The sequence below is a fragment of the Trichosurus vulpecula genome, chromosome 4 (assembly GCF_011100635.1).
Source record: "Trichosurus vulpecula isolate mTriVul1 chromosome 4, mTriVul1.pri, whole genome shotgun sequence".
Taxonomy (NCBI): Eukaryota; Metazoa; Chordata; class Mammalia; order Diprotodontia; family Phalangeridae; genus Trichosurus; species Trichosurus vulpecula.
The window spans coordinates 296,770,414-296,797,621 of NC_050576.1; the positions used below are offsets into that span (position 1 = coordinate 296,770,414).

Consider the following 27,208-nt stretch of genomic DNA (forward strand, 5'->3'; position numbering starts at 1 on the left):
TCTATGTCACAGAAGGAATTTGATAGGATCTCTTCTTTTGATATTTTCCCAAGCAGTTTATACAATGTTGGAATTAATTATTCTTTGAATACCTGATACAATTCATTGTGAATACATCTGGTCCTGGAGTGTTTCCTTTGAAAGTTCTTTTATGTTTTGTTAAATTTGTTCCTCTGGAAATTGAGTGGTTTAAATTTTTTTATTGTAGGTTCTGTAAATTTGAACATCTTATATTTATGTAAATACATATGCATCTCTTTCATTTAAGTTGTTGGTTCATATCGTGGCAACTTCATTTACATATATTTGGGCAAAATAGTTTCTGCTAATATCCCTTATTTATTATTCATTTGTTGTGAATTCTCTTTTTTCATTTTTGATAGTGGTAATTTGATTTTCCTCTATTTTCTTTTTAATCAGATTGGCTAATCAGCATTTTTATACAATATTAATAAAACCTAGCAGGAAGAGACAGGAAGAGAAATTCCTTTTAACATTACTACAAAATGTAGACAGTACTTTGGAGTTTACTTTGTAAGATATTATACAAGAACTATATAAAAGCAAGTATAAACTACCAATGGATTATTTTATAGAACTAGAAAAAGTAATAATGAAATTCAAATGGAAGCAAAAAGGTCAAGAATCTCAAAGGAAATAAAAAAGATGTGGAAATACAGTGGGCTAATAGTGACTGATTTCAAATTATACCACAAAGCAGAATATCTCAAAACAATTTGGTGTTCCTTAAAAAATAGAGAAATGGATCAGTGCAATAGATTAGCTATATGATATATTGAAGCAAATGTATCTAGTACTCCCTAGTATTTGATAAATACAAAGAGTCCATCTACTGGGACAAGGGCTCTCTAGCTGACAAAAACTGCTCAGAAAATTGGACAGCAGTATGGAAGAAATTAGATTTAGAGCAACATCTCATATCTTATACAAAGATAAGCTCCAAATGGATATCTGACCTAGACATAAAGGGTCACACTATAAACAAATTAGAGAAATGTGGAAATAAACTACCCAACAGATCTATGGATACAAAAAAGGTCACGACCAAACAAAGGATAAAGAAGATAACAGAAGATAAAATGGATAATTTTGGTTGCATAAAATTAAAAGTTTTTGCACAAACAAATCAAGTAAAGCTAAGATTAAAGGGGAAATGATTAATTGGGAAAAATACTTGCAGCAAGTTTCTCCAATAAAGACCTCATTTCGAAGATCTGTAAGGGACTAATTCAAATTCAGAGGAATAAGGACCATTTCTCAATTTATAAATGGGTTAAGGTTATAAACAGGCAGTTCTTAAGGGAAGCAAGCTAAGTTATCTATAGCAATATGAAAAAAATGCTTCAAATCACTATGAATTAGAGAAATGAAAACTGAAGCAGCTATTGGATTCCACCTCACACCCATCAGCTTAAAAAAGATCACGAAATATAACGATGACAAATTTTGGAGGAGCTACGAGAAAAGAGGAATATTGATGAACTCTTGTTGGACCTGTGAATGGGTTCAACCATTCTGGAAAGCAATTTGGATTTATTTTAAAAAATTAATAAACGGGGCGGAGCCAAGATGGCAGCTGGTAAGCAGGAACTAGTGTGAGCTCCGAAACGAGTACCTCCAAAAACCTATAAAAATGGCTCTGAACCAATTCTAGAATGGCAGAACCCACAAAACAGCAGAGGGAAGCAGGGCTCCAGCCCAGGACAGCCTGGATGGTCTCTGGGTGAGGTCTATTCCACACGGAGCTGGGAGCTGGGAACGGAGTGGAGCAGAACACAGCCTGAACAGCGTGGACCATCCAGACCAGAAGCCGGGCGGAGGGGGCCCTAGCGCCCTGAATCAGTAAGCTGCGGCAGTTACCAGACTCCTTAACCCACAAACACCAAAGACTGCGGAGAAGGTTAGTGGGAAAAGCTGCGGGAGTAGAAGGAATTCCTGGTTCGGCTTCCAGCCCCAGGGGCAGCGGAGGTGGGGCAGCTACAGCTGTTGTTAGTTCTGGCTCCAGGCCCACCTGGTGGGAGGAATTAAGTGGCGGATCAGAGCAGGAGTGCAACAGCCTGCTGAAGATCTAAGCCCAGTCTGGGTTGGGGGTTGAGGAAGGAGCAGTGCTGGTGTGGCAGAGCTGGCACCTCCCCCCCAAACGTGGAACATAGAACTCTCTAGTCTACAAGCAGTCATACCCCACTGAAAAACTCAAAAGTCAAGTTAGTTGGCTAGGAATATGGCCAGGCAGCGAAAACGCACCCAGATTCAGTCTCAGACTTTGCATTCTTTCTTTGCTGACAAAGAAGACCAAAACATACAGCCTAAAGAAATCAATAAAGTGCAAGAGCCTACACCAAAAGCCTCCAAGAAAAACATGAACTGGTCCCAGGCCATGGAAGAGCTCAAAAAGGATTTGGAAAAGCAAGTTAGAGAAGTAGAGGAAAAATTGGGAAGAGAAATGAGAAGGATGCGAGAAAACCATGAAAAACAAGTCAATGACTTGCTAAAGGAGACCCAAAAAAATACCGAAAAATACACTGAAGAAAACAACACCTTAAAAAACAGACTAACTCAAATGGCAAAAGAGCTCCAAAAAGCCAATGAGGAGAAGAATGCCTTGAATGGCAGAATTAGACAAATGGAAAAGGAGGTCCAAAAGACCACTGAAGAAAATACTACCTTAAAAATTAGATTGGAGCAAGAGGAAGCTAGTGACTTTATGAGAAATCAAGATATTATAAAACAGAACCAAAGGAATGAAAAAATGGAAGATAATGTGAAATATCTCCTTGGAAAAACCACTGACCTGGAAAATAGATCCAGGAGAGATAATTTAAAAATTATTGGACTACCTGAAAGCCATGATCAAAAAAAGAGCCTAGATATCATTTTTCAAGAAATTATCAAGGAGAACTGCCCTGATATTCTAGAGCCACAGGGCAAAATAGAAATTGAAAGAATCCATCGATCGCCTCCTCAAATAGATCCCAAAAAGAAATCTCCCAGGAATATTGTCGCCAAATTCCAGAGCTCCCAGATCAAGGAGAAAATACTGCAAGCAGCCAGAAAGAAACAATTTGAGTATTGTGGAAACCCAATCAGAATAACCCAAGATCTGGCAGCCTCTACATTAAGAGATCGAAGGGCTTGGAATACGATATTCCGGAGGTCAATGGAGCTAGGACTAAAACCTAGAATCACCTACCCAGCAAAACTGAGTATCATGTTCCAAGGCAAAATATGGATTTTCAATAAAATACAGGACTTTCAAGCTTTCTCAGTGAAAAGACCAGAACTGAATAGAAAATCTGACTTTCAAACACAAGAATCAAGAGAAGCATGAAAAGGTAATCAAGAAAAAGAACAAGAAAAAGAAATTGAAAGGGACTTACTAAAGGTGAACTGTTTTGTTGACATTCCTACATGGAAAGATGATGTGTATGATTCATGAGACCTCGGTATTAGGGTAGCTGAAGGGAATATGCATACATATATGTTTATGTATATATATGGGTTAATGTGTATGTATGTATATATCTATGTGTGTATGTGTATATATATATATATATATATATACAGAGAGAGAGAGAGAGAGAAAGAGAGAGAGCGGACACAGGGTGAGTTGAAGATGAAGGGAAGATATCTGAAAGAAATAAAATCAAATTAAGGGATGAGAGAGGAACGTACTGAGAGAGGGAGATAAGGAGAGATAGAATGGGATGGATTATCTCCCATAAAGGTGGCAAGAGGAAGCAGTTCTGTGGGAGGAGGGGAGAGGGCGGATGAGGGGAGAATGAGTGAACATTGCTCTCATCAGATTTGGCCTAAGGAGGGAATACCATACATACCCAATTGGGAATCTTACCCCACAGGAAAGAAGAGGGAAGAAGATAAAAAAAATGGGGGGGATGATGGAGGGGAGGGCAGATGGGGGTGGAGGTAGTCAAAAACAAACACTTTCGAAAGGGGACAGGGTCAAGGGAGAAAATTCAATAAAGGGGGATGGGTTGGGAAGGAGCAAAATATAGTTAGTCTTTCACAACATGAGTATTGTGGAAGGGTTATACATAATGATACACATGTGGCCTATGTTGAATTGCTTGACTTCTTAGGGAGGGTGGGTGGGAAGGGAAGAGGGGAGAGAATTTGGAACTCAAAGTTTTAAAAACAGATGTTCAAAAACAAACAAAAATGTTTTTGCATGCAACAAGAAAATAAGATACACAGGCAATGGGGCATAAAAATTTATCTTGCCCTACAAGAAAGGAAGGGAAAAGGGGATGGGAGGGGAGTGGGGTGACAGAGGGGAGCGCTGACTGGGGAACAGGGCAACCAGAATACACGCCATCTTGGAGTGGGGGGGAGGGTAGAAATGGGGAGAAAATTTGTAATTCAAATTCTTGTGAAAGTCAATGCTGAAAACTAAATATGTTAAATAAATTTAAAAAAAATAAAAATAAAAAAATCCAAAAAAATTAATAAACAATGGATGCCCTTTGATTCAGCTATAACACTGCTAGGCCTATATGCACCCCAAAGAGCTCAAAGAAAGAAGGAAAAGGTCTTATTGTACAAAAATATTTATATTTTTTTGTGGTGGCAAAAACCTCAAAACAAAACAAAACTGGAAACTAAAAGGATATCCATTAATTGAGGGATGGCTGAATAAATTGTGGTAAATAAGTGTGATGGAACAGAGCTGTGCTGTAAGAAATGAGAAAGTAGACAATTTTGAAGAGACATGGGAAGATTTGTATGAACTGATGCAGAAGGAAGTGAATAGAACCAGAAGAATGATTTATACAATAACATCTGTATTATAAAAGTGAACAGTTTTGAAGAATTTTATAAACTGAAGAATGAAATAAAGAGAGCTGGGGAAAAATATGTAATATCACTGTAATGACAATAACTTTCAAAGTTGTAAAAACTTTGATTAATGCAATAACCACATACGATTCCAAAGGACTGATGATAAAATTTATTATCTACCTCTTGAAAGAGAAGTGATAATTTAGGGGGCAAAAAGTGACATATAGTTTTATAACCAACCAATGAGGGAATTTGTTTTGCTTGACTGTTTACATTTGTTATAAGGAGCTTGTTTTCCTTTTTTTCCAGTGAGAAGAGAGGGTAGAAAGAACATAAATTTCCATTAATTAAAATAAAATTAGAAAATAGGTGGAAGGGTGTAACACAGATGTGGATTGTTACATGCACTTTCATATGAGGTCACTAATTATTAGTTTTACTTATTTTACTTTGTTACAAGAGACCTCTCACAAAGGAGAGGTAATCTGTAAAAGTTTGTAGTATAGAAACAAAACACATCGATAAAACTTTTTTAAAAGGCAGTATAACTTAACTAAATACTACAAAAATAAAATCTGAGGCCTATCTCTATCCTGAAGTATGAAAATATTTTCTCTGAGTAAAACTTTCATTGTCATTAGAGTAAAGGTCATTTTATTATTGTGTTCAGCATTAGAAAGTTTTAACTATTACCATTAAATAATCAAACACACTTTGGAAATTACTAACTGCCTTTTTAACATCTTAAATTAGATAACTTGTAGCCATCTTAAACTCAACATGCCCCAGAACAACTCATTATCTTCCATTCCAACCCTCCCTATCCTTGGAGCAAATGTTTTCTTACTGTCGAGGACAACATCTTTCTCCTATTCATTATGTAGGCTCACAACCTTGGTTGACTTTCTACACTTCCTCATCCCACATGTCTGTTCTGTTATCAAATCTTGTGGTTTTTCCTTTTACAGCATCTGTATACATCTGTCTTACTACTCACACAGCCATTACTCTTGTTTTGGCTCATCATTTCTCGCCTGACTGCCCTTCATCACAGTCTCCAGGAACTCATCTTCCTGGAAGATCACATCAATTTGAAACTCATACCTTCTTATTATCCCTTTCCTTGGGTCCCCTTCTTCACTCAGATTGGAGAGGGTGGAGCATGAATATCTGAAATTCCTCCCAAATTCTCCATTTAATTAGGGCACCTAGGGCAGACATTTCATAATTTTCTACCTGGTTCTACTCTTGCAGACCTAATCATGTTCCTGCACTAGACACCTCTCTTCCCCTCCTACCCCCACCCCCACTTTTCAGCTTCTTTTTACATGTTATCTTCCCTCATCAGTTCATAAGCTCTTTGAAGGCAGGGACTGTTTTATGCCTTTCTTTGTATCTCCAGAATTTAGCATAGTACCTGGCACACAGTAGGTCCTTAATAAATATTTAATGACTAAGCAATCCCCTTAGCCCTGGATTACTACAATAGCCTTCATTTGGTCTCCTTGTTGGTGCTCATCAATTGGAGAATGGTTGAACAAATTAAGTTAAATGAATATAATAATATAATAAAATACTACTATGCTGTAAAACAAAAAGACAATTTCAGGAAAATCTGGAAAAAACTTACGTGAACTGCTACAAAGTTATGTGAACAGAACCAAGAGAACAATTTATACTACCACATGAATAGTATAAAAATGAATGATTCTGAAAGATTAAGAACTCTGATCAGCAAAATGATCAGCCATGACTCCAGAGAACCAACGAAGAAGAAGGCTGTTGACCTCATAACAGAGAAGTGATGAACTAATATGTAGAATAAAATCCTCATATCTGGATGATGCCAATATGAGCATTTATTTTGCTTGACTACACTTATTTGCTACAGGTTTGGTATTTCCTTTTGAAAAAGAAAATAAGTCTCCCTGCCTTAAGTCTCTATTTATTATTGTGTTCAGCATTAGAAAGTTTTAACTATTACCATTAAATAATCAAATACACTTTGGAATTCTAATCCATCTTCCACTCAGTATTCAAGGTAATTTTCTTGAAGCAAAAATATAATCATTTCATTCTCCTACTAAGTAAATTCCAGTGGTTCCCATTACCTCCAGGACCAAATATAAACTTTTCTATTTGGCATTTAGGGCTCTTCACATTAGGCCCCTTTCTATTATTTCTACTCTTCTTATACTTTACTCTCTTTTATTCATTCTATCATCCAGTTACACTGGCCTACTTGTACTGACTGGCTCCCATGCCTGGAAAGCTCCATCCTTACCTCTTCCTACTCCTAGGTTCTCTGCTTCTTTTAAGACTCAGATCAAATCTCATCTCCTGTAGGAGGCCTTGTGGGCTCTCCCTCCCCATCCCAACTAAATATTCTCCCTCTGGGATGTGTCACATGCATATGTGCGTGTGTAAATGCACACATACATATACACAAATATATATGTATATATGTATGTATACGTGTACACACACACACAGAGTTACTTGCATTATCTCCTTCAGTAGAATGTAAGCACCTTGAGAGCAGTGGCACAGTGGATAGAATTCTGGGAGTTCAAATATGGCCTCGAACACTTACTAGCTTTGTGTCCCTGGTCGAGTAGTTAACCCTCTTTGCCTCAGTTTCCTCATCTGTAAAATGAGCTGGAGAAGGAAATGGCAAACCACTCTGTCATCTGTGCCAAGAAAACACCAAATGGGGTAACGAAGAGCTGGAAATGACTGAAAAGGACTGAACAAACTTGAGATCAGGGACCATAATTTAAATTTTCTTGGTACTTCTGACACATAGAACTAAGTGCTAAGTAAATGCTAGTTGATTGACTGATTGAAATGGTATATTTTGTATTTAAAAAGAGGTTCTATACATTTATAGATAAGGAATGACTGAACCACTTTGGTTGGGTATGTCATTGTCATTGTAGTTTGTTATGCAAATTAAGAATTGTCCAATTGAAAAAAGAAGAGTCATGTGGCAATGTTATTCTCCTAATTCATAAAAGACTGGAAAGGGAAAAAAATGCATTGCTTTGCTTTAAGAAAACTCAACACATGAAAATCAAGATTAACACAAAGACCCAGGATTTGGCTCTTTTCTTTACAAAGTTTTCAAAATAGAGTTCCTCTAAACAGAAAGTTGCTCTATTATAAGGAGAATAATTTCTCATGGAAAACTTGGATCTGAATCTAGCTTTTAGTGGCATCTAGTGAAGTATGACTATACATTCATCAGGGATTAAAAAAAAAACTGTGAATTTTCCACCCAGACCTTTGTTTTAGAAAGCAGAATTTAGGCCTTTCTGATATAATACTGTAGAAAAATCTTAAAAACAAAGTATCCTTGGAGCATAACCATATTTTGCATTCACTTTTTTTTTCCAGACAGCCCTCCTGATTGTCCTCATTGATTTTCTTTTCTTTTTTTTTTTTGGAGAGGGGAAGGCAAGGCAATTGGGGTTAAGTGACTTACCCAAGGTCACACAGCTAGTAAGTGTCAAGTGTCTGAGGCCGGATTTGAACTCAGGTTCTCCTGACTCCAGGGCTGGTGCTCTACTCATTGCGTCACCTCATTGACCCCTTCATGGACTTTCTCTACAATGGCCACATGCCAAGTGCCTTCATCTGCCTCCAGCCACTCCCCCTTTCATCTTCTTTTTATGTATTATCTTCCCCCATTGGAATGTAAACTCCTTGAGGGCTGGGACTATTTTTCCTTCTGCTTGTATCTGTATTATACAATACATCATAAACACTTAATAAATGCTTGACTTGACTTGAAAAAAGCATGAAAGTAATCCCACCACAATTCTTGTGTATCTGGAAGGAAGATTGACTGGATGACCCACGTGGTTGTCAACCAAGCTCACCATCTGTACTGCTGACATGCATTGAGTGCAGATTATATACTAGCTTCAGCATTTTTACTGTGAGCTGATAACATTTGTGTGAAAGTGGACATAATCAAGATTATCTTTTATTTACTGCTTTGAGCAGTAGTGACAGGAAGTATCTAGATGCGGAAAGGGAAGCCTTTTATGGAACTTCAAATATGCTAAGTACTAAAGATGCACCTGGTAAAAAAAAATGCAGTTGAATTGCCTCCCCAAAACAGCCTGGGGAAATCACAGCAGTAACCCTTAGGCAGGGTTCCTTCCCATGGGAGGAAAGGCCACCATTCTTTTTGCCCAGTCCACAAAAGCATTAAGTATAGGTAACCCCGGAGGTCAGTGAGCAAATGTCTAACAGTCCCCTAGGGTCACACAGCTCTGAACTAACTTCCTAAGTATTTTTGCATATTTCCATCAGCATTTTACATGCTTTGCTTTTATATGTATCAACAGATGGGCAAAAGTTTGATTTCCCTTTTTAAATATTTATATGTACACACACACACACACACACACACACACACACACACACACACTACACTACACTACTGAGGGCAAAAGAAATGCCAGCTCCAGCAATCTCATTTTAAATTACTCTTCTCCACATACTCTAAATTCCAGGCAAATTGTACTACTTTCAGTCCCCCCAAACCCACTGCTCACTTGGAATCTGTCTCTTTGCTCATGCTGTTCCCCATGGCTGGAACATCCTCCTCCTTTCTGCCCTTCTCCTGCTGAATTCCTAAACATTTATAGAATCCTGCAGATGGAAATGAATTCACAGGTTATTTGTACCTGAGCAGAAATTACCTGACAAGGCTGGTCATCCAACTTCTACTTAAAGGGCTCCCATGATGGGACTCCTTAAGGAATCTGCCTTGTGGCACTTTAGGGAATGTAAGATTGATGACTCTAAGGGCCCCAAGTGATTGTCTAGTTCAATCCTCTCATTTCATAGAGGAGGAAACTGAAGCCTAGAGAAAGGATAGTGATTTCCCCAGATTTGTTCAGTTCCTAACAGCCAGGATTTTAAACGTGGGGCCTTTGAATTCAAACCTGTGGCTCTTTTCTTTACAAGACAGTAACCACTGCTCTTAGTTCTGCCCTTCAGGGTCAAATAGAACATGTCCACTCCTTTCACATGAAAGCCTTCTAAATATTTGAAGACAATCATTTTGTCTCCAGTGGTCATTTGAAAGAACAGTGAAAGAACATCCATAGTTTCAATTTTGCATATTGTTTCTCCCTCTAGACTGTGAGCTCCTTGAGAAAGGGACTGGGTTGTTGGGTGCTCTCTCTCTCTCTCTCTGACTTAGCACAGTGCTGTACACATAGTAGGTACTTCATAAATACTTACTGACAAACCAGTTGGCATGGTCTCCAGGCTTCTCACTATCCTGGTAGCTTTGGACTCACTCCAGTCTGACAATGCATATGAGTTGAAAGTTGAACTGAACTGAATGTTTTTACTATAAAGTGCCTCCCAAAACTAAAAACAATATTCCAGATACAATCTGATGCAGGACAGAGGACAGTGGAATGATCTCCTATCTCATGCTGGAGACAATGTCTATCTATATTCATGTAATCTAAGATCTCCTTAGTTTTTTTTTTGTTGTCATGTTAAATTCTTTGCTCACACTGATCATTTCATTAGAATCCCCACATATTTATTTAGAAGAATATTTAGAATAGAATAGAATAGAATATTTAGAAGGCTTTCATGTGAAAGGAGTGGACATGTTCTATTTGACCCTGAAGGGCAGAACTAAGAGCAGTGGTTACTGCCTTGTAAAGAAAAGAGCCACAGGTTTGAATTCAAAGGCCCCAGGTTTAAATACTGGCTGTTAGGAACTGAACAAACAAATCACACAACTCCCCTTCCCTTTCTTGTATAATCAATTTTTGGACCATAGTGCTGTAGTACTTCACATTTATGTCTAGTCCATTTCATCAGGTTTGATTCAGCTCATAATCCTGACTCAGTTCTTAATGATTTTAGTCATGTTCACTTCTGGAAATCTGGTGAAACCTATGGTTCTCAGAAGAATTTTTTTACATTTTACATTTTTTAAATGTACACAATAAGATACATGGGGTTACAAAAAAACCCAAAGGTTAGTGAAAATGAAGATGTCCATTTTTTTCTAATCAAGTTTATGGATCTCCAGAAATCTATCCAAAGACATCTTTCGGGTCTATGGACCCAAAGTTGAGGCAATTTGGGATCTGGATTCTGTTATTCAGTGTGTTAGCTCTTTGCTTCTTTATGTGATATGCAAATCTGATAAGCATGTTATTTATGCCTCATGTAAGAAAATGACAAATTCAACTGTAGCAGATAAACTCCTTTGGACAAGGGGTTATCCTTGAACATAAATAAAATGTCTTCCCTGATCTTCAAATAATCTTTCTCCTTGAGCCTCATACAACATTTTGTACTATGGACATGGACTTTCCATGAGTATTTTCTATTATGGATCCCTGTGTTTCTGTTGGTCAGTCCATAAGCAGTTATTAAGCACCTACTATGAGCTGAGCATTGTGTTAAGTGCTGGGGATACAAAGAAAGGCAAAGGATAGTCCTTGCTCTCAAGGAGCTCACAATCCAATGGGAGAGACGCTATGTAAATAACTATGTACAAATAAGCTACATACAGGATAGTTTGGAGGGAAGGCATTAGAATTATGTAGGATTGGGAAAAACTTCCTGTAGAAGGTGGGATTTTAGCTGGGATTTGAAGGAAGCCAAAGAAGGCAGTAGAGAAAGAAGAGGAGAGAAACATTCCAGGTAGGGGAGCAATAAGTGAAAATGTTCAGTCTTGAGATGGAGTGTCTTGGATAAGGAACAACAAGGAAGATCAAGGAAGACGTAAAGAAGGCTAGAAAGGTAAGGGGGTATGTCATGAACGCTGGAGGATTCAGGAAGTGACAGAGAGTACCGGACTTCACTGGGTGGAGAGGAGTGGGTGACATGATTAACCTGCAATTTAGGGAGATTATTTTGACAGGTGGGTGGAGGAGGAACTGGAAGGGGAGAAACTTGTGGCAGGGAGACCAAGTGGTGGGCTATTGTAGTACTTCAGGTGTGAAGTGATGAGGGCTTGCACCAAGATGGTGGCAGTGTCCGAGGAAAGAAGAAGGTCTATGTGAGAGATGTTATGAAGATAAATAGACAGGTCTTGGCAATAGATTGGATATAAGGGGTGAGAGTAAGGAGTTGAGGATGACACCTAGGTTGCAAGAGTGGGTGACTGGGAGGGTGTTGGGGCCCTCAACAGTAATAGGGAGACTATAAGCTCTATGAGAATAGAAACAGTGACAAGGACTGTTACAAGAATGTTGTATCTTCCCAGAACCTGGTGTAATCATATGTCTGCAGTAGGTGATGAATAAATGTCTGTGGAATGCTCAAATGTTCTTGAGATAAGTGACCTGTACTGGTGACAGTAGAAGACAAGAGTGCCCTTATACAATCAGCACCAGATTGAAAGTCAAAGGTACAAGTGGTTTGGAAACCAAAGATTAACCCCATGCTAGAGAATTGTAGTCAAAGGAAATTCCTGTTCAGCATCGGATGAAATTTAGCTTCTGTCTTATCTACATAAGTATGTTCCCACATCATGATCCCTTGGCTTATGTTTCCCAGCAGCATCCCAAGACCAGCTAACAACTGAATGGACAAGAAGAACCTCACCCTTTAACAGAAATGATACCATTAAATCAGGGTGAGGGATTTAACTCTGGGAAGGGACTTTAAATCCAATTTCTGTTGTACTACTGCCAATTAAAGAAACATTTTCCTAAAGATTCTAGCTAGTATTTCCCTTACTGAATTCAGTTTTAAAGGTAAATATAGAAGACTAGGCTCCGAATAGTTTGAGTGTTAATCACTTAATGTAACAACCGACAGAGCCAACTCAATCATCTTTAGAAAAATAATACCCAGTAAGGGAAAAAAAACATTTTCAAGACACATATTGGATAAATAATATTGAAACTATCTTAGTACAGCAATTTCATTTTCAAAGTGCTTCACCAGCATTAATAAATTAATTTTCTCAATACTCTCAAGTTAAAAAGAATGTGCTTTTTAAGTCATAATTTGTGGAGGCCATAAGTGATTTGCCAATTACTTGCATTTCAGAAGCAGGTACACAGCTGCTAAATGGACCCATCTTATGGGTGTTTTCATGTGCATAAGTCACAACAGGAAACCTTTTAGAAATAGGAGAATTTATCTTAATACATTTGGCTGGTAGCATTTCCAGTTAACCTGTGGTCAGCTCACAGAACACAGATTCATTTGATCCAATACCAATGATCAATCCTGACAGAAAAGGTGACCTTATTTCCTAAAATTCATGTCTCACTAGGAAGGAGTCCACAGAGAACCTATTCCTCAACAGTCTGCTATTTGCCCTGCTTCTTTTGTCTTCATTGATAGGTAGAATTCAGGAGATCTTCCAAAGGACTACATATGAACTGTTTAAGGGGTTCATTTGGAAACTAGGAAAGCAGAAACATACCGGACCATTAGAATGTGGAACATGTGGAATTACAGATTTAGAGACCGTAAGCTCCTCAGCAGCCATATGGTGCAACATCTTCATTTTTATAGGTAAAGATCTTTTTATAGGAAATTGGGATCAGAAGAAGATCCGCGATTTGTCCAATGTCATACAGGCAGTAAATACTGGAGGTTGTATGACTTCAGAGTCCATTCTCCTTCCATTGTACCATGCTGTATTATTCTTATGACTGTAGAATATATAAATTAAAGGGGATTCCCCTAGTTTTTCAACTAGGTTAAAGAGTGAGTTAACTTTTTTTTTCTTAACCCAAAAGAAGGCTCACTCTAAAGCAAATGCTCTCCTTAAAAAAGGAGAGGACAATTATTATTGCTTAATGAGATAATCTTTATACAAAGCATTTAGCACAATGCCTGGAAGGTGATAGGTGCTACATAAATGCTTCTTCTTTTCCCTTTCCCTTTCCCTTTCCCTATCCCAATGTCTTATCTGATTTGTGGCAGCTAAGTGGTACAGTGGATAGAGTCAGCCAGTGGCTTGGAGTCAAAAAGACCTGAGTTCAAATTCAGCCTCAGATGCTTGCCAGTTCTGTGACTCTGGACAAGATATTTAACCTCTGACTGCCTCAGTTTCCCAACTGTGAAATGAGGATAATAATAGCACCTACCTCTCAGGATTGTTGTGAAGATCAAATAAGATAATTTTTATCAAATGCTTAGCTCAGGATCTGGCACATAACTGGTGCTTAATAAAAGCTTGTTTCTTTCTTTCCTTCCTTCCTTCCTTCCTTCCTTCCTTCCTTCCTTCCTTCCTTCCTTCCTTCCTTCCTTCCTTCTTTCCTCCCTCCCACCTCTGCCATTCTATGTTTTAAGGTTCCTTCCTTCCTTCCTTCTTTCCTTCCTTCCTTCCTTTTTCCCTCCCTTCCTCCCTCCCTCCCTCCCTTCTTTCCTACCTTCCACTCTCAGGATCAAAAATAAACCCCTTTGTTTTCATTTAAAACTTTTCACAATCTGGGCACAACTCCCTCCCTGCCACCCCAATCTTATTTTATGTTATTTCCCTTCTTCATACTTGCTATAATCCAGCCAATCTGGCTTCCATGCTGTGCCTCATCCATGACACTCTATCTCACATCTTCATGCCTTTGATCAAACTGTCTGCCATCTTTGGAATATATTCCTTCCTTTGCCTCTTAGAATTTTTATTTCCCTTCAAAATTTAGTTCAAATAACATCTCCAGAATGACGCTGTTCCTCATCTCCAGTAGGCACTAGAGTTCCCTCTTCATATATATATATATATATATATATATAGTATATGCTTATATGTTTACATGTTTTTTCCTCCTGATGGACTATAAGCTCTTTGAGAGCAGTGTTTAATAAATGCTTGTTGGTTCTTTGTATTCCTAGGGCCTAGCTATGTGAACAGTTCAGTGCCATGAACATAGCTAGCCTTTAACAATAAGTTATTATTATTATATTAATAATTAATAATAAATAAATATATTGAATTTGAAAATAAGAATATAAAAAATCCAGCCATGAAATGTTAACCTTGGAATCAGGAGCCTAAGTCTAAGAGAAGCTACACCAAAAAAAACCCCAAAACCAAAACAAAAAACCAATTGATCTTTAAAAAAACAAAACAAAACAAGTAAATATCTGAACAACAGATGAGGAAGGAAGCAAAATCTGTTGGCTAATGGCAACAGCTTTTGTGTCCTTTGTTGTTGAAAATGTGCCTGTAGCAGTAACTCCAATATGCTCAAAAAGATTCAGATGTAAAAGGCTATGCAAAACAAGTTGCTATTTTGTGCTGAAGATAAAATCAAGCCCCTCCTTGGGAAATCTAAGTTTAATAAAATTGTAGAGAAAAGAGAAACCAGGAGTTAGTGAATCTCTGACAGAAATGGTTTAAATCCCTGTGGTAGAGTTATGTAGAAGGGCAAGGTGGCCAAAAGATTGTGGGCATCACTGTCCCTCCCTCAACACCCCCAAGAAAAGACCTATAGCTAACATGGTTGATCCAACATGAGCTTATACACCGATCTAGTTTCTTGTGTATTTTCAGATTGTTTATATTCAACAAACACTTAATAATTGTCTACTATGGGGAAGGCTCTGGAGATGCCAAGTCAAAACATGAAAAAGTACTCATCCCTAAGGATTTTGTGGTTCACTTAGAGAAGATACAATGTGCAATAAATAAGGCAAGGTCTGGTAGTAGTAACGGGCCAAAGTGAGATGCGGACAAAGTGGTCTTGGAAAATATGAGTAGTGAGAGAAAAATTTCAGTTCAGGGAAATCATTGAAGGCTTCTTCAAGGAAGTGGCCCCCAAGCTGAATCTAGGAAGATGAGAAATTGGGATTTAAGCTCCTTGGGGGCAGGACTATTTCATTTCAATCTTTGTGTAAGCACTAACAGTGTTTACACAAAGCCTCAGTTCTTACACTAAGCTCACACTAACAGCCCTGGGTTTCATTTAGGTCTCATGAAATGAGGTTTGGCCATGCCTCCTCTGTCCTATACTTATAGAACTTATTTTTTAAAAACACAGATGTGGCATTTGGCATTTATATCTATTACCTAAGGCCAATAAAATTTCAGGTTCAGTGCCTTTTCCCCTATCTCTGATATTTCAATGGATTCGATTTAATGTATTACCCTAGCCAGTGAAGATATTTTGGGATTCTGATACTGTCATTCCATTTGGTAGTTATTTCTTCGGTTCTGCAAATCTGAAAAGCATGTTATCAATGTTTTGATCCAAGTTTGAGATAAACCCAACTTTTGGAGTCAACTCCTTTGGAGCTGGGCTCATCCTTGAGCCTAAATTAAATGCTGTTTTTAGTTCTCATCTCTTGGTAACAATCTTAGCATAGGGGCTGGCACAAAGTAGGTAGATATTAAATGTTCACTGATTGAAGAGTGAGTGCATTTCAGGCATGGGAGATAGCCACCATTCATGTATGGTGATGGGAAGGAGTGAGTCAAACTTAGGAGATGTGAGAAGGCCAGTCTGACTGGGAAACAGAGTGCCTAGGGTGGGGGTGGGGAAGTAACATGAGGGAAGTAAGGCTTGAAAAGTAAGCTGGAGCCATACTGTCGAAGAACCCAACTTCCGGGCTAGAAAGGTTTTATTTTATTCCATAGGCAATTGATTTTGGGGCAAGAGGAAGAGTATTCCCTGGATATTACAGAGACAAGAGAAAATAATTATGACTTGATATAGAGCTCTTAAAGCATCTTCCCAGTAATAGTTACCTTTATTATAGAGTATTTATGGCCATTATTTTTCAGGATGTATAAGTCACAGTCCATAAACTCTTCTAATTCCTGGGATTATTTTGCATAAGAGGCTCAGAAAGCAATATGACAAATGTCTAGGAAGAATCTATAGGACCACAGAAAAACAAAATCTCCTGAGAGATCTGGCTAATTTGGACAGATTGTAGGTCAGCAGGATCAGAGGATGTCACAGGTCCTCTAGGGGAAAAGCCATTGGATGTCTTTGCAAGCGGAGCCACCCACGTTCCCAGAGAGGAATACTGGGAAAGATATTCATTGGGTATTGAAAAAAAAGAGAGGGAAGGCTGCTGGTGTCAGTGCTAACAGCAAAGCTGATTAGCTGCATTGGACACACAGCTTTGCAGCAAATAGATATCCGTTCATTTGAACAGAAGTGGCATTATGTTTACCTACTTCATTGCCTCTAATTTAAAGAAAGGATTTTCAGAGGGTGCCTATTTGTTTAATAGCTTTTCTTCACCCTTTTCTTTTTGCCACTGGAAAATTCTGTGACTGACATAATAATAAGAATAATAAAATGATAGCTATCATTTATATAGTATTTTAAGGTTTACAGCACAGAAAGCATATCATTAAACCTGAGGTTTCTTGAATAAAGCAGACCTTGTTATCCGGAGTTGAAGCCCTTTCTAATGACTCCCTAAGCACGATTTTTGCCAACGTTCTTCCTCTGACAAGGGCACCATCAAGATCTCTCATCAACTGAGGAAGGAGCTTCAATGCCACAACTCAAACATTTAGCTTGTATTTGCCATTGCCAAAAGGCAAGACCTAAGTCAGAATACAGATGCATTTAACTAGAGATGCAGGTTTTCCAAGGCTGATGAAATGAGCACATTCCACCAGCATTGAAATGAAGCAACATTAATTTCCTTTGTTAAGAAAGACTGTACCTCAACATGGCACCAAACCCTTTCTTCTTGACTTTTTTCTCAGGATCTTCATTCTCTTCTTTTCGTTTTTTCTCCTTGACTTTCAATTTGCCCTTTTCCTTTTTCTTTTCCTTGTCTTTACTTTTTTTGTTCTTCTTGGCCTTATTTTCTATATCCTCTGGTACAGTGTTCCCCTGAGGGTTAGATTCACAATTCAGAGCTCCTTGACCAGAGCGAGAGCTCTTATCAGACAGACCGTCTGCACAGAAAAAAAAGTAGAAAGAAGAAAAATCAATACAAATGGTTAGGGGCCATTTATGGTTAGTAAAAAATTAAAAATGTAAAATACAGAACGATTTAAAAAAGCAGCATTACAGAATTCTACCATTTCATGGGGCTACCTGTAAACTTTTAAGAGAGATTGACTCAAATCTGGTTACTGCAAGCAAGGCTTGTTGTGAGGTAGACAGAGCACTATTAGAGTGGCTTATTTGCTAGCATGAAAGGCCTGACATGTGATAAAACACTAATCTCTCTGAAAGCTGGCTTGTTAACCTTGATCAGTTCAGAAAGCCCACATGCTGGGAAGCAAACAATGCGAGTTTATTTCAAGAAGAGGTTTTGAGTACTAATATAACCTAACTGTCTCTACCCAATTAATGCAGTCAGTCCTTGGGATGATGCTGTTCCTAATGACTTGAAAAAAGAATGTCAGGCTAAGCATCCTTAGTATTCCTACCCTAAGGATAAATGACAGGGAGTCCTTGTGGGAAAGTGAGGGAGAGCATTTTCCCCTTATAGTTTGCACTGAAAAATAAATTGCAATTTGGGTTATCCAATCCAACGTTCTCTGAGCCAAAGGGCAAAAAGATCAGGAAAATTAATTACTTTTAATATTAGAGTTATAATTACAAGGTTTGAAACATTTTCCTCAGCAGTTCAGTACTCATCCTTCTCCATAATTCCTAGACTGTCATGCAATAAAGAAATGGTTTAAGAAAGTGCAATGACTTACCCTCCTCTAAGTCTTCAGGTCCATCATAAGATTTGTCAATAGCTGCTCGAAAGCTCTCATTACACCCTCTCCCACGCACCATATGAGGACGAGGTCTATGGAAAGGAAGGTCATTTTTCCTGACTTCAGCTACTGCTGTTTGCAAACTCTCCAGGGAACTGGACTTTTTCAAACCCAGAGTAGGGCCAAAATCTTTGCCAGTAGGTTCTGGAAAAGAAAGAGTTAAAGTATGCAGAGTATAGATCTATATGCACATATAGATTAATTTATGGCTATGTTTGCCTACAATCTCAGTCGATGTGTCTTTCCAGGTTGTAAGACTTTCTAGCCTTCATAAGGTTGATCTCCCAAAAGACGCCCTACTCGTCCCCAAAAAACTTTTATGAAGTCTTACTACAATGGCCTTGTGGCCATGGAAGTGATTCTGGGTTCTGGAAGTCTATGCCTGTGAAATGAAATCTCTGGCTTGCTCTACCCTGCTGGAAAGGCTGGAAAGACTGTGTCTTCTTTCCGAGAACTAGTCTAGCTAGTCAAAGAGAGACTCATCATCAGGAGATTTAGGCATGCAACCCATGAAAAAAAGAATATCCTTTAGGCTGGTGTGACCCCATTCCCCTTCTGCAGCTTCGGTTAAGTAGTGGAAGTAAAGGAAATGGAGGGCACTAAGAAACAGCTTTAGACCCTCAGGAAATATTAACTTAGTTGCTGGTACTTTAAATATGGTCACCTTGTCCTACGGATTGGAGGACCAGAATTGGAGCACTCTTGACACTCTTGCTATAAACAGATCTGTACCAGAAGGAAATTGCAGCTAAATGACAGGATGGTCTACAGGTTCTCCTGGGAGAGACGAATAAAGAGTTGTTTTTAACTTGTGTCCAAGGCAACAAGAAATACCATTTACTGAGATGTTTATTCTGTTTATTTCTTATGGCTGTGCCTGGATATACTTTGGAAAAAAATTTGAAATTTGAAAAAAAAAATTGAAAGAAATTGAAAAAAAAAACAACCCCTGAAAATAATGCAGCTTATGGACCATCTTCTGTTGGAAAGGTTGAAGAGACAGAGAATTTCTACAAAGAACTTAATAAGAACTTCCCAATCAAATCTCCATATACTTTCATAGCGATTTTAATGTAAAGATGGAAATAAGCATAGATGGTGAAAGGGTGAGTGGAAAATATTCCTGAGCAGCAAGAAGTAAGAGGCAGAAGACCAGGGTACTTTTGCCCTGCAGCCTTATGCCTAGACATGATGAATCCTTCCTTGAAACAGAGAATTAGAAAGTAATAGGCAAGGTGAACACTACATAGCATTATAAAAAATTAAATTGACTATATTTTAACACACAGGAAATGCCTCATCAATGATGTGGGCATTATTCCCAAATCTGATATACTATACTTGTCCACTCAGGTCATTGATAAGTAAAAGCCAAAGATCAAAATTAATTAAAAGCTAGAATAACAAAGCAAAATGAGAAGATATAGCATGAAATTTAAAAATTCCAATATAAACTGTATAAACAAGTTATTGATATAAAAAGGAAAGAACATCAATCAATACTGATTACAATGATTTCATAGATAAATTTAACCAATGTAAATCAACTGTTGTAGCAAGGAAAGAAGGAACAAAGAGAGCTTAGCAAACATCTCAATTACTGGTCAAGTGGAGATATATGGCAGTTAAGGATTTAAAATCTTAACTCATTTATGAAATGTTAGGGAGAAGGATGATGAAGATATGAGCAATGTCACCCTATAAACCAAAAAGAAGCAATAAAAGGAAAAAAAACTAGCCCACAGAAAATCTGGCAAGAAATCCAGTGATGGCGAGTCACTGTGAAATTGAAAGTAACACAATTAAGAGATAAAAGATGGAAAAGAACTATAATTTTTTTTTACAGCAAACATGTTCACCATCTAGGGCAGTGTAGTCATCACAGCTGAACAGAGAAGGCCAAAGTGTGGCTTTCATCAGAAGCTCAGAATTTTAATTAGTTTCTTGGAAATAAAACAATGCCTACTCAGGTAGCTGAGTTCCATTATAACTTGGAGGATCAAAAGTTTGTGACCTCGGCCAAGTCTTTGTGCCTCTTTGGGCCTCAATTTTCCCATCTCTAAAATGAGGAGATGGGACAGGATTATCTCAAAAAAATTGCCGTCTGAAAATTCCATGATATTATGATTCTGTACAATTTCAGAAGTGCCTACAAAGAGTAAGTTTATACTTTATGCAATATACTTCAAGGCAAAACCATGCTGTTTTTCAGGTTTTGGTATCCCCATTTTTCTTCTTCAGTAAATGCCACAAAGAAAGGAACATTAATCTAAAGAGCCCTCCGTGTGAAATTTCATGAACAGAATACAGTTATGAATGCAAATTGAGAATTATCAGTGCCACTATTTAACCAATCAAGGGAAACGCTACAGTTCAGATTTTTTATAATCCATGAACAAGAAAAATTCAGGAATAACTCAAATGGAGGAAGATTCTTTTTTAGAAGCAAAACCAAAGACCAGATATAGATTTAGGGTATTGAAGCAACAGATCTTACAGAAAAGAATTCACATCATCAACCCCAGGGATGTTTTGTTTTTGGAGGAAAAATGTAGATTAAAAACTAACTTAAGAAACTATTGGTTACTATGTCAAGAGAAATAATTCTTCTGTCTGTTAATTACTATTCAGCAAATTATAAAATTGCCAAAAAGAGGAGTATTAACAGTCTAATGAACTCTAAAGATAATAAAAGTAGATAAATCATTCAAGATATATGTCATGTCTTATAAAATAAGGATTATCTATACCTCTGCATGAAGTACATGAAGATATATTTTATAATATCAGAAATATGATTGTCCATAATTCATTGTAATAGATATTTATTAACTGGGACACATGGAAACTATTAACAAATGTTTGTTGGAAATATATGAATAAAACTACAAAAAACTCTGCAGAAATATAAACCTAAATAAATGGAAAAATATTAACTGTTAATGGCTGTCAATATGCTAAAAATAACAATGCCACTTAAATTCATTTACTTATTCAGTGCCTTACTAATCAAACTATCAAGTTATACTTAATTGAGCTAGAAAAAATAAGAACCAAATTCAAGGGGAACAAAAGGTCAAGAAACTCAAGAGAAATAATGAAAACTGAGGAAAGGAAAAGGGCTCTAGAAATACAGGATCTCATAGTATAAAAGAAAAAAGTCATTTTCAAAACAATTAGGTACTGGTTAAAAAAGAGAGGTTGATCAATGGAATAACATATGGATCCAAATGAACCAAGTAGTCTAATCTTTGATAAATCCACAGTCCCCTGATACTGGAAGAAGGACTCACTATTTGAAAAAAAAGTCTGGGAAAACTAGAAAGTAGTCTGGAAGAAATTACGTTAGAGCAATATCTCATACCGTATTCCAAGATTAACTCCAAATGGGTACATGACTTAGCTATAAAAGGTTACATCATAAATAAATTGGACAACCTTCTTTTGGATTTATGAGGGGGTAGTTTGTGACCAAATAAGGAATAGAGAAGATCATAACAGAAGATAAAATATACAATTCTGATTATATGATTTAATTTAAAAGTTTTTGCACAAACAAAACCAATGTATATAAAATAAGAAGGCAATCATTGGGGAAAATATATATAAATATCTATGCAGATATAGATATTATAATATAGACATCTATATCTACATAGATATAGATATCTATGTATATAAAGAATGTATTCAAATTTAAAAGAACAAGAGCCCATCCCCGATACACAAATGGTCCAAAGCAGTTTTTAAAGAATAAATCCAAGCTATGAAAAAGTGCTCCAAATCATTGGTAATTAGAGAGATGCAAATTAAAATAACCCTGAATTTCTACCTCATACCATGAGAATGGCAAATAGAAAAATGACAAATGTTGGAGTAGCTATAAGAAAACAGGAATACTAATTTACTATTAATGGACCTGTAAATTGGTACAGACATTTTGGAAAGCAATGTAAAAATCTGACCAAAAAGTCACTAAATTGTGACATGATGAAAGTGATGGTTGCAGAGCAACCTGGGAAGATATTGTTTGAACTGATGCAGAATGAAGGAATAGAATCCAGAGAACAATGTATACAATAACAAAAAAATTTGCAAAGGAAAACAATCATTAAAGACTTGAGATCTCTGGTCACATGATGGCTATTCATCGTTCTAGATTATTGAGGATGAAGCATAGTATACAACTGAACAGAGATGTAATGGACTCAAGATACAGATTAAGAGATATACTGTTGGGCATGACCAACATGGAAATTTATTTTTCTTGACTATTTAAATTTCCTACAAAGATTTAATATTTTCCCTTTCATTCTGGTGGGTCTACCTGCTTCACCTTTCTCTGCACTCCAATTCATTTTTCATTCAAAAATCACCAGAGAGATTTTCCTAAAGTGCAGGTCCAACTACATCACCTCCTTACTCAATAAACTCCAGTACCTTCAGGATGAAATACAAAACCCTCTGTCTCACATCTAAAACCCTTCATAAATTAGCCCCCTTTTGTCTTTCCAGTCTTCTTACATCTTACCTCCAAACACATACTCTTTGTTCCAGTGACTCTGGCATCCTTGCTGTTTCATGAACAAAACACTACATCTCTTAGCTCCAGGCATTTTCTCATTTGTTTCCGATGCCTGGAATCCTCTTACTCCTCACCGCCACCTCTTGGCTTCCTTGTCTTCATTTAAGTCCTAACTAAAACTCCAGCTTTTACAGGGAGCCTTTCTCAACTCCTCTTAATTCTGGTGCCTTCCCTCTTTTAATTATTTACAATTTATTTTGTAAATAAATTGTTTGCCATATTTGTTTGCTTGTTGACCCTATCCCACCATTAGATTATGCATTTGTCTTTTGCCTCTTTTTGTATCCTAAGAGCTTAGAACAATGCCTGGCATATAGACCTTAATATATATTTACTTACTTACTCCCAAAGGGAGAGATGAGAAGAAGTCGTATAATATAGGGTATCAAAAAGGAAAAAGAAAATAAAGTGGAATACTATGCCATCTTTTAAAAAATGAACAGAAGAGAAAAATATAATAGAGATACCTTGTTTCATTTGTGATACTGTTTTCTGTTCTGCTAAGTACTTGTAAATGCCTATATTACTTAGTGTTTAGTAACAATAGAATCAAAATAAATTGTAAAAAACAATGCTTGTTGATTAAGTATTTGCTACATACAAGGCACTAAGGATCAGTAAATCCATAAGTAATAATTAGTGAGGGCTTACTATGCCACAGGTGCTATATGCTAAGATATGGCACAAGAAACAAAGTTCTTACCCTCAAGAAGTTTCTAATCTAGTAAGGCAGTTATGATATGCACACAAATAAGTACTCTTTCTCAGCGTAATACTCTCATAACTGTTCTATATAATGTAAAACCCAATTGTGACACTGCATTTCTCTTGGTTTTCCTTTCCTCTCAGTCTCTGCAGATTATTCATGTGTCTCCTGCTTCTTCTTGTTGGTGTCCTTCAAAGTTCATGGAACATTTCCTCCTTCTTCTACATTCTCACCCTTGGTGCCTTCTTCAGCTCCCATTGGTGTAAATGTAAGAAGACTGTTAGCCTAAAAAACTTGTTTGTCCTCCAGACTCTCCTATTTATTTTGAAGATGGCATCATCCTTATAGTCAACCAGGTCCACAACCTCAAAGTCATTCTTAACTCTTTCGCTCACCCCTCATATCCAAATCAGTTGCTGTTTCCTAGTCTTCAAGGTAGCTATGCTATAAGTCACAGGAACCAGATAGTCCTAGGACCTTGAAAGCTATACCAGGAAAGTTGTCTTAAGGGTAAGTGAACTAAATTTAAAGGTCATACTGAAATTCAACTAGTCTGGTGATTAAGCCCTTCCACATGATATCTGTCATTTCAAGACATCATTCTCTGTTACAGAAAGACTTCTGAAAGAATGTAAATGCAATAGAATTCAAAGATTATATTAAATTTAACAGAAGTTTGGGGTAAAATTCCAACAGCAAACTTGTGGGGGAAATAGTTTATAGGCTAAAGACAGAATATAATGGATTATCATACTCAAAAATTCCTCCCCACCTTCATCGCCAGGCTTTTGCAATTTAGGGCAGAGACAGCTTTGGGCATCTCACCCCCATATGAGAAGGATGAGTTTCATAGCAGGATATTTCAGGCCTCTAAATTCATTTCTAGCATAGTCAACACAAATTCCAATTTTTTCTGCTTTCCTACCAAAATAGAAAACTCTGTCAAAATACAATGTTACTAAAACACCAATTAACCAAATTGCACCCTAGAAGTCTTCTGCAAATGCAGACACCCTGCAAATAAAATGTGTTTTCACTCCTGATTGTAGATAACACATAATAGAATCAGCTAATCTCATCCAGCCCAGCTATGGTGCAGGAGAAAAGTTTTTGGCTCTGAAGTCAGAGACCTGGGTCCAATTTAGGGTCTACCATCTATCACTTTTATCACCTTGGGTAAGTCACTTTACCTCTTTTGGACTCAGGCTGCTCATCTGTGAAATCGCAAGGTTGGAAGAGAGGGCTTTTAAGGTCCTTTCCAGCTCTGTATCTGTGATCCTAAAATCTGAGTAACGATGTTCCACACCTAAGTTCATATCACCTACAAACCCTGCTTACCTGCATTAGCTCTCTTTCCTCTCCCAAAGCAGTAGTGTTAGTTTGTGGATCAAATAATGACATGCAAAGTCCCTTAAAGAAGTGAAATATTAGGTGACATTTCTTATCAGTCCTGCTACCTCCTGGCTTTCCAACATGCGATTTCTCTTCTCAAGGGCATCCGCTTAAAGACTAATGCTCATATTTCTGGCTTAATCAAAGGGAATCAATTCTATGGCAGTTATTTGGTGCTCTACCAAATCCTACCTTCCCTTTAAAAGCAAATGCAAGAAAATGAAGCTCAGTTTAAAATGCATGTACAATTCAATTAAACATTTATTACATGCCAAGTACACGCAAGATACTGGGGATACAAAAGCCTAAATGAAAGAGACCTTGTCTTCAACAAACTTACAATCTATTGAATACGTAGAACGTGCAACCTAGCTCTCATAATATCTGTCCCTCTCTTCACTGTACAGAGGAGTAAAACATTGCTCCAGTGGGGAAATAACCGAAGAAGTGACAAAATTCAGCTGCCAGAGATGTCTCATGGTCAAAGTTAGCGAGAGATGCTAGTGTAAAATAGCTTCTCAATGCCAAGGCGAACTGTTGGGTCCATTCAACCTGCTCCATGACTTAGTCACTGTAAGAAGAGGTCAGAGGTCCCTGCCAATGACAATGCAGTCAAGATAAAAAAAAACCCAGCTATGACAGTTTCTGTCTTTGTCCAAGTCAAAGTATCTCTGTACCAGAGGAGCCAATATACCAAGGCCACTGGATCTTGGATGCCTTTTCTCACGTCATGAATCCTGTGTCCAGAGTTCTTGCAAAATTCATGAATCTTCTGGTGGCTATCCTTGCTTAGAACTGTCAATCAAATATCCAGTGGAAATTATGCTGTATTGGTTGTACATTCTTGCTTACAGAGGGCACAGCTTAAGTGGGGCATTAAACAAACTCATATTTTGTTATTTGCGGAACTCCTGTATTCAAATATAATCCAGTACACTATCTGGAAAATTTCTGGGTCCAAAAGAGTAGCAAGTACAAAATGGCTTGGTAGCTGCTTGGTTTTTACTATGTGTTGTTTTATTGTTGTTGTTGAGTCATTTCTGTTGTGTCTGACTCATCATGACCCCATTTGGGGTTTTCTTGGCAAAGATACTGGAGTGGTTTGCCATTTCCTTCTCCAGCCCATTTTACAGATGAGGAAACTTAGGCAAACAGGGTTAAGTGACTTCCCTAGGATCACGTTGCTAGTGTCTGAGGCTAGATTTGAACTTGTTAAGTTGAGTCTTCCTGACTTGAGGTTAGGTGCTCTATCCACTGCACCACTTTAATAGATACCATTTATTTGTTTATTGATACTAATGCCAAGATTATAGGAACCGTATACAGTTATTCAAGTTTGACTCTATAGAGAGTCAACACCGTTAATCCATGTCATGTAACTAGGCTCAGGAAGCACAGCAAATTCAAGGAAGCATAGGGGCTTGCCATAGGGCAGGGCTTAAATGATGATTTCTGATTGGTTAAATCCATATATCCCAAGATTGGGGTTTGGGGTGGGGGGGTGTTCTTAAACTTTTTTGTGTCATGGACCTTTTTGGCAGTCTAGTGAAGTCTATGGACCCTTTCATAGAACAATGGTCTTAAATGCATAAAATAAATTACCTAGAATTACAAAAGAAACTAATTAAACTGAAATACCACTATCAAATTAAACAAAATAAACCAAGTTCACAGATCACAGATTAAGAATGCCTGCCTTAAATGGAGAATGAGTGCTGTTCCATAAAGAAACAAGAGCTAAGGGATAAAAAGTCACTGAGTCCCATAAAAAAACTTGGCATTTACGCAACACTTTTAACTAAACAGGGTAGATATATATAACTGCTGTGCCTGTGAGACCTCCCAATTCCAGGTCCTTTGGTGATCCTCCTCGGATATTGTCAAGATAGTGCTTAGTAATGCCACTTGGTGGTTAAAAAATACAACATGGCCAGTAGAGGAAAGAAAAATGTGGCATCAAAATCCCTTCCCCTCTTCCCCCAAAGATCTTTGGATGAAGTCTAAAAATAGC

At 37.5% G+C, this 27,208-nt stretch overlaps 1 protein-coding gene across 2 annotated transcripts in view; it reads right to left on the minus strand.

The window, feature by feature from the left end:
* Positions 1 to 27,208, minus strand: part of PARD3B (par-3 family cell polarity regulator beta) — a 1,291,066-nt gene that overhangs the window by 327,617 nt on the left and 936,241 nt on the right. For both annotated transcript variants that reach the window (XM_036754801.1, XM_036754802.1), the window contains exons 17-18: positions 18,452 to 18,658; positions 17,458 to 17,695 (exon numbers count right to left, since the gene is read on the minus strand). In XM_036754801.1, coding sequence (XP_036610696.1) covers positions 17,458 to 17,695; positions 18,452 to 18,658 — 445 coding nt within the window. The remainder of the gene's footprint in view (positions 1 to 17,457; positions 17,696 to 18,451; positions 18,659 to 27,208) is intronic.